Source organism: Austrofundulus limnaeus, unplaced genomic scaffold (assembly GCF_001266775.1).
Source record: "Austrofundulus limnaeus strain Quisiro unplaced genomic scaffold, Austrofundulus_limnaeus-1.0 Scaffold360, whole genome shotgun sequence".
Taxonomy (NCBI): Eukaryota; Metazoa; Chordata; class Actinopteri; order Cyprinodontiformes; family Rivulidae; genus Austrofundulus; species Austrofundulus limnaeus.
Genome location: NW_013952762.1, coordinates 443,821 through 451,964, shown reverse-complemented (window position 1 = coordinate 451,964; position 8,144 = coordinate 443,821). Strand labels below are relative to the sequence as shown.

Genomic DNA, 8,144 nt, shown 5'->3' with positions numbered 1-8,144 from the left:
GAGGACAACAGAGCTGCTTCATGGAAGAAAAACCTCAGCTTAGCCTGTTAGCTTTAGCGTTAGTGCTGACGCTATTGTCTTTATATACAGTATATTAGCTCGTGCTAGCGTGACAAACTAACAAGCTAAACTGAGGTCCTCCGTCCATATTTTCAGTTGCAGGCTGAGTCGTTTATGGCTTCTCCTCTCTGTCACTGCGCATTTTTGGCAGATATTGTCCAAGATTAACCTTCAGGGTGGATATAGCTCGCTAGCAGCATCGCACGATAACCTTGTCTACGTCATCATTTACCCAGAATGCTTTGCGTGTAAATAAAATGGCTCTGACCGTGTTAAAATATATTTTAAAAAATTTACTCAACTGAACATCCTACAATATTTTTATAGTCTTTATTTTATAGTTAAAATATATGTCTCTCAAATAAAGTCTAATGTTACAACTGATCGTGGATACCTTTCAAGAAAAGACCATGTTGAATAATGGGGAGAGCTGGGTGTATGTGAAAATTGTAGTTTTTTCTTTCCATGTAAAAGAAGGAGAAGAAGAAGATTTAGTTTTKGTAAACACAGACACTATATCTTTATACAAATGTTTAGTAGGTCCTCTGGACGAGTTCTTCTTTTTTGAAAAATTTTTTTGTCTCCTGTAAGCGACAGAGTTAATCATACTTACAATTGCTTATAATGGATCTTATAGGTACACATGATTTACCAGTAAGACCCATGATTAACTCTGTCCCAAAGTTTCCAAATATCTGGCATCAGTATTTGGTCCTTTAGTTGGCAGTTCAGGACATCRCATRCAGAACACCATGGACTTTGTGAACAAGGTGAGGAATGTCATCATCGAGACAAATTAAACTATGGTCTCTTTTGATGTCACATCACTCTTTATGTGCATTACTGCTGATGGTCTATGTAAAATTAAAATCAGACACCACTCTTAGCATCAAAAACGCTCCACAGAGCAACTGTGCCAACTGCTGAAACTGTGCCTGGATTCAACCTACTTCACAGTGTGCTATGGGCTCCCCAGTTTCTCCTATTGTTGCAAACCTGTACATGAAGGAGGTGGAAAAGAGAGCTCTGATGTCCTTTACAGGGACACCACCGAGCCATTGGTTCAGGTATGTTAATGACATCTGAGGAAGTCCAACATTTTACTGATCACATCAACTCTGTTGATAAAGTTCACATGAGAAAAATGACATATTGGCTTTCCTGGATGGTTGGAAAGACACCAGCAGAGACTAGTCATCAGGACTCTGTRCCACRGAGCAGTGTCCCCACAAAAACACAAGTGTCAGGGAGAAAGAGAAATCCCACACAAAGGCCCTGGAACAACAAGGTTATCCTAACTGGGCTTTCCTCAAAGTAGACAAAAAAAAGCCACACAGGATGCCAGCTAGCCATCGGGTGAAAAGGAAGACCCCAGACCAGTGATCATTCTGTATGTTACAGGAGTTTCAGAGAAACTGAGACATTTATTTTCTAAACATGTTACCCCAGTCAGTGGCTTCCAAACCCTAAAATATAAGGCAAAGATCTGATTCCATGGCACACACAGTAATGTYGTCTAMGCTGSAGGACTGTGACCAGTTATACATCTGGGAAGCACCCACTGTTCAAAAGAATGGCCCAGCACAGAAGAGCAACATTATCAGGCCTGGATTCTGTAGTTTACCCATCCACAGGCCAGTGGTGACTCTCAGTGCTAAAGATGTTCTCCTTCTAGATAGACAAGAATGTTGGTTTGAGAGAGGAGATAAAGGAAGCCATTTGTGAAGCAAAACTGTCCGTCGTTAAGCAGGAGTTGAGACCTCTGTGTCCTTGTCCCCGTCTTACAATTGACTCTTTGCACCCACGTGACAAAGTCACATGATACCACCATGTCGGACGGCAGAAGACACGGAGTGGTGCATTAAATTGAATGGCAGCGATTGTTTTTTTGAAGTTATTTTTTTTTGTTTTTGCCATGGTTTCTACTTGTTCAAGTTTAGATAATTTTTCTGTGGAAGTCACACGTGCAGTTGGGGCTCACAGGCAGCGTTATTTACAGAAGTTGGACATAACTAGCTTAGAAATCAACCCATATCTTCTCTCTCCGGACGTGTTTGTTAGGTTCTCATAATGGCCAAGGTAAGACTCGCTTGTTAATGCTAATGTATTTTTATTGGCCGATTCCATACGTGATTCTAGATGCTTTTCAAAGTGACCTCTGTCTGACKCTCGTGTTACATTAAGCRTCTGCTTCCTGAGATCKGACTGAGCAGATATACTAAMGTTAACGTCAGACCTTATGAATCCAGTCAGAGATGCCTTTTTACTTATTTTCTTCATCAGATCTTTCTGCATGTTAACAAACAGTTTTGATGGCCATCGTTAACTTGTTTGTCACCACYAAGCAAAACACCTGATTACATGGCTGAGTTTACCTGTAACTCCTCAGATTGGAGAAGTCTTTTGAAAAAGAGACTAAACATATTTTTTCAGCAAAAATGACTTATTCAGCGAACCAATTCAACCTTTTTTTTTTTAGATTTTTTACCTGGATTATTGAGATGCATCAGGACGTAGACGTAGAATACTTTGAAATGTCTGTTTCCCATCTCATTACCTCCGCCAAGGGCAAGGTAATGTTTACGGTCGCGTATGTCTGTCTGTCATTCTGTCTGTGGACAACATTACTCAAAAACTTGTGGACGGATTGTCATGACATTTTTACCACATATGGATATTGGCTGAAGCAATTAACCTTTAAATTTTGGTGACATTCCGGATCTCGATGCGGATACAGGGATTTTTTTTAACGTTCTGAGATCGGCAAAACTGTGATGCTTTCACAGGKCATGGGTTTTAAAGTGTCCAGCAGGTGGCACTGTAGTATTGGTGTGCCCCTTTGTAACGCTATTACAGGATGCAGGAAATTGGTCTTGGTGGAGGTTTGCACTCTCCGAGTGCTTCTAGTTTTAAAATGTAATTTAAACTTTGAGGAAGAGTCACTGTTGTCCTCTGAACTCAGGGCTTGTAAACCAGAATTTATTTTCCAACCACAACGAACCAAACAGTCACATTATTTGACTTTTTAATATTAGGAAGTCCAAAGTAAGTTCGATCCTGRTCATAATTACATGTCTGTTCTTTTTATACTGTAAAACAGTCCAAACAGCTGCTTGATATCAAGACTAGACTAATTCATGTTATCTCCTGGGTTCTGCTAATGACCCCCCAGCTCCTCAGCTGGAATCACCGCTGTTCTCTGAGGATCTTTTGCCATTGTTCTGTTTCACAGCAATGACTGGGCGGCACCGCGCTCTGGTTCTGCCAATAAAGTCTGAAACAGAGACAGACGGAGGGAGGGGATGGAGAGGGTGGGCTGTGCCTCATAGGGAGGAGGCGGAGGAGAGCCGTGCTCCTCCGGTCCACACAGCAGACTGTGTTGTCCCTCCGAGCAGGAGGAGCGAGCCGGAACCTGAGCCCGTTCTCTGGCTGCGGACACACGGATCTAAGCGCCGCTCAGCTGGGAACATGCTGCCGCTGCTGCCCGAGCTTCTGCTGCCTCCCGCGCTTCTCTTCTGCACCCTGACCGTCCTCGGTGGAGCATCAGCCGCCTCTCACTGTGAGTCAGGCACCTGTCAGCTCCGAAGCCTCTGGCTGCTGGGGTGGTGGTGGGATGCTGGGGGATTCTCACTGCTCTCATGGTTCTGCTTCTGGCACTTTATGTTCGGGCTCGTTTGGGGAGAAGTTTCCTCCTGTGAATAATTGTGCAAAACCGACTGTGAAGGTCAAGTAAACAGGTTCGGTTCTGTTTTAAGGCTCTCTGTGTGTGTGTGTGTGTGTGTGTGTGGTGGAGCAGAAAGTGTTGAGCGGCCACAGCTGGCTGCTGGTGCTGGTCGGATCCCTCCTCTGTGACAGAACCTCCCCCACCTCACCTTCCCTGTTCTGCAATTTGAAGAGGTTCTGGTGTCTCCTCTCAGTCCGGTACTGGTCTGCGCTTCAATCAACAGTTTGACGAAACAGGAAAATGTTAATTTAAAAAATCTCATTCATGTGGAACAGATTAGTTGATGGACAGATCAGAGAAAAATCATACGTGAATTTAACATTTTATTATATATAATTATATGTAAGAAGCAGTGATTATTAATGATGAGGTATTAACTGAGGTATTAAAAACAGAGAAACTTCCAAGAGGTCTGCCTCCTATAACTGAACAGCAACCTCCTCTGCTTTATGCTGATTTGATTTGTGTCCAATAAAGTGGCTTTTACTGTTGTTTTTACAGCAAACCATAAAACAGGATCCATTCTGGCAAACCATCCAGAGCCATCAACTATAAACAAACAGCAAAAACAAAAACTACAAAAATAAATTGCAGTTTTATACCCAGAGCTCCCAGCTTCCTCTTGAATCCCAGTTTAGTTCGTTTTGTTTTTTGTTAGAAACAGTTCGAAGTGTTGGGAGAACATGCAAAGGTCCATTACCAACCTTGTCAATCACTGATTCTTTTAACTACGTCAGACTAAAATGATAAAAGTTGCAGGTCAGATTTAGTGTGTGCTTCCTGAATAATCCCGGCACCCTGATGTGTGTGTTTGTATAGAAAAGTGTTAAAAACAGGATGTAAAAATTCGTCCATGACAGCAGGACTACCAGCTACTTCTGCTTCTAATAATCTGTCGACATTTTTWACGAATTGAAGCAACAATTTTTCCCATAATTAACATGATTTCTTTATTTTATTCATTTTATTTTAAATAGATGACGTCGTAGTTATAGCACACAACATAATAAAGAGTAAAAACATGGAAATTAAAGTACAAGTAGAAGCAAGTCTAGGGTTAAAAATAAAAATATAAAATAAAATAAAGCTCAAATTCTTTTTGTGTTTGTACAAAGCCTGGATATTCATCACGTTGTAGGGATTCTGTTGGTTAGAGCAAACTAAGAATMATCCCTATTCTGCATGAATTTAGTCACATGGTTTTACCTTTAGAAAGAAGAGAAATAAAAATGACTATTTAAAATGAAATATTAAAAACTGGAACATTAGAAAATGTTTCTATAACTCAGCCTACACTTTTCACATCATCCTGAATTATATTTGCTAATTTCATAACATATTTCTGAAACTGAAATAAATATTTTTTAGCTCTTGGTATTATTTGCACAATAACTGTACAGAAAACAGGAATAGCAAAATAGATACGCTCATTTTAATATGCATGTTGAGATCTGATTCCTCACAGAAATATAGTTTTCCAGCTATCAGCCTGCTTCTGTTGCTACTTTGGACCCAAAAAAAGGCAAAAAGAGATCAGATATTTTTATTTAGCAGTTAAGTCATTGCTTTAAACAAAAGAGGGGAAACTGAGCGAAGCTGTTGGAGAATCAGGTTGATGTGAAACATCAAAGCCCAAAACTTTCCTCCTGTTATTCAGTGGAAACGTGGCAGACAGACAACCTGCTTATAGAGAATATTTAGCTGATTAAACGCAGTGCTTTTGTTTTCCTTTCTGTTCTTTGGCTCCTGGATGCTTGTTTGTTGTTGAGGAGACCTTGCAGAGCAAAGCAGCCATCCAGTATTGTCAGCTAGCTTCAAGTACTTTTACTTATAAAACCTCAGCTTGTTAAACAGTCGTAACCCTGAACTCTGCTTTACCTGCCACGACAGTTTGAAGCTGCACATCAGATGGAGCTGCACAGGAGGAAAAAACCCTGTTATTTTAGTTGAAATGGTAAAAAAATAGAAGTAAAGGACTAAAAATTTATGTAGCTAAAAATATTGTTGATTTTATTGTTATTATTGTTGATTTTGACGACTGTTTATGGTCACCTTAACACAACTGGCCAAGCTGACACCATCATATTATTATCATTCTTTTTAGTTTTTGATCTTCGTGCTGATTATGATGGCAAAGCTTTTGGTTTTACGCCAATGTGACCTCTATCCTTAAGAGGAATTTATTCACATTTTCATTGTCAAATTCCAGACTTTTCCAAACCAAAGCGTTTTCCAAACTCAAACTCGAGCAATCTGGGTCTGTTTTTGTGAAAATATGAAAACTTTTTTAAAAGTTTCAGCCTTAAATCCACATGGAAACAATGTTTTAGGAGCCCATAAACTGCAATTTTCAAAAAGGTTTTCCACATTTTCTGAGCCTTAGGAAATCACGCTTATTGTATTTTCATGTATACAACCTAAACACAACCTYAGGATGTCGTAGACCCATTTTTCCTCTAACCTATGATCCCAAACATGAAAGACGTAAAAATAAAAACAGATTATGCTTGTGTTTGTGTAACATTTGACAGTTTGTGAGCAACTTCAGTACATTTACTGTACTGAAACAAGGCTGTTGAAGAATAGCATTGCCGGTAAAGCAGAGAAAACTCTCTTATTATTATTATTATTATTATTATTATTATTATTATTTTATTTTATTATTTTATTATTATTTTATTTTATTATTATTATTATACCAAGTAATGTATGTCCAAAGAGTTTTTATCACTTGATTTTGTCACGATATTTGGGCACGACTTCTAGTCAACACCATTCTGCATTTTTGGGGTTTTGTAGTTTAAGGTGACACAAAGTAACACTTTGTTGTCAGGGTTTTGTTCTTGCGTTCATCCTCCTCTTTTTCTTCATCTTACATTTTCAGTTAGAATCAGACACAGYGRAGTATAATAGACACAAACACATGTATAAACATATAATTAAAGCTAAATCTTCATGATGTGTTTTTGCAGCAGCGTTACAGCACAACATACAGACTGTTATTAGTGTTATTAGGTCATTTTTTGCTTCGGAGGGGCTGCATTTAAAAGGATATGTTTTATGAAACAACAGATAAAAAAATACTGTTTTGGGGAAAAAAATGAAAKGATGAAATGTGGATGTGGCATCATATTTTTAGACTTTTAAAAATTATGATCTGGTCTATTCTATCAGCCTATTTATCTATCTATCTATTGTCTATATATGTGACCCATCACATCGAAACGAGGATTAAGTCCAAAAGTGGTACATGGAGTAATAGGCTAATGTAGTGTTTTGATTAAAAACATTTGCAAAAATTGCATTTTGACAAACAATGAATAAATGCCTTATCAATGTATCCTTCGAGTGAWCYGTCTGAAATATAATWAYAAAACAAAATTTTGAAGCACTTTTTTCAGCAGTAGCAACAACAAACCTGATTTTGAGAGAAAACGCTTTAAAATTTTGAGATTTTTCCCTGTTAGCTAGATATGTTTTGTTTCTTTTTAGCTGGGAAATCTCAATATTCAAATATAGTTTGAGGTTTCCTCTTCATTGTGACATCAAAAATTCCTCATTAAAATTACTCAAAATTAGGATTCAAGCCAAATATTTATGTATTATTGTAACCAACAAGACAAATTAAGTCATATTTATGGATTTACTTATGATAGCAGAATGAAGCAGGTATCAAAATATTGTGTTTTTAAAGCCAGGAATCTGAAAATGTAATTAGATCATTTGACTTAATCCTCATTTCGATATGATGCGTMACAAATGTATTGGTTTTGCAGATTGGTTTAGTTTTATTTTCTGAACTCAACTGTATAGAGAGAGTTTGTTCTTTTAAAGATTTTTTTGTGGTGTTACCGCCATCTTGTGAGAACTGGAATTGTTATTGACTGACTCATTTGTGGGATGGTCCCGTTTAGCCATCTCACTCCCTCTCAAGTCCATAAGTCCATAGTGCTTGGTTACAAACTTTCTTCGCCAGACACATTTTAATGAAACTTAACGAGAATCAATCATTGGACTGTATAACAGGTTAACTTTTGGGGTCAACAGCACAGCTAAACAATCTTAGCCAGTTTTCGTATTCTTCTAGTAGTTGTTGTCGTCACAATCATCATTGTAGTTCAGCTAAGTCAAACTGACTTAACGCTTAGCTAAAACACAAGCAGGTTTGCGTTTGTTACCTCCACCAAGGGCGAGGTAATGTTTTGGTCACGTATGTCTGTCTGTCTGTCTGTCTGTCTGTGGACAACATGACTCACAAACTTGTGGACAGATTGTCATGACATTTACAACAAATGTGTGTACTGGACCAAGGAACACACCTTTAAATTTTGGTGATGTTCTGGATCACGATGTGGATACA

At 38.5% G+C, this 8,144-nt stretch overlaps 1 protein-coding gene across 1 annotated transcript in view; it reads left to right on the top strand.

Moving 5' to 3' along the window:
- Window positions 1–3,377: 3,377 nt before the first annotated feature.
- LOC106528129 (contactin associated protein family member 5) overlaps window positions 3,378–8,144 on the top strand; it is a gene marked incomplete in the record, with an annotated part of 393,708 nt that continues 388,941 nt past the window's right edge. Inside the window, 1 exon segment of the mRNA XM_014023216.1 lies at window positions 3,378–3,619. Within this exon segment, the coding sequence (XP_013878670.1) occupies window positions 3,529–3,619 (91 nt within the window).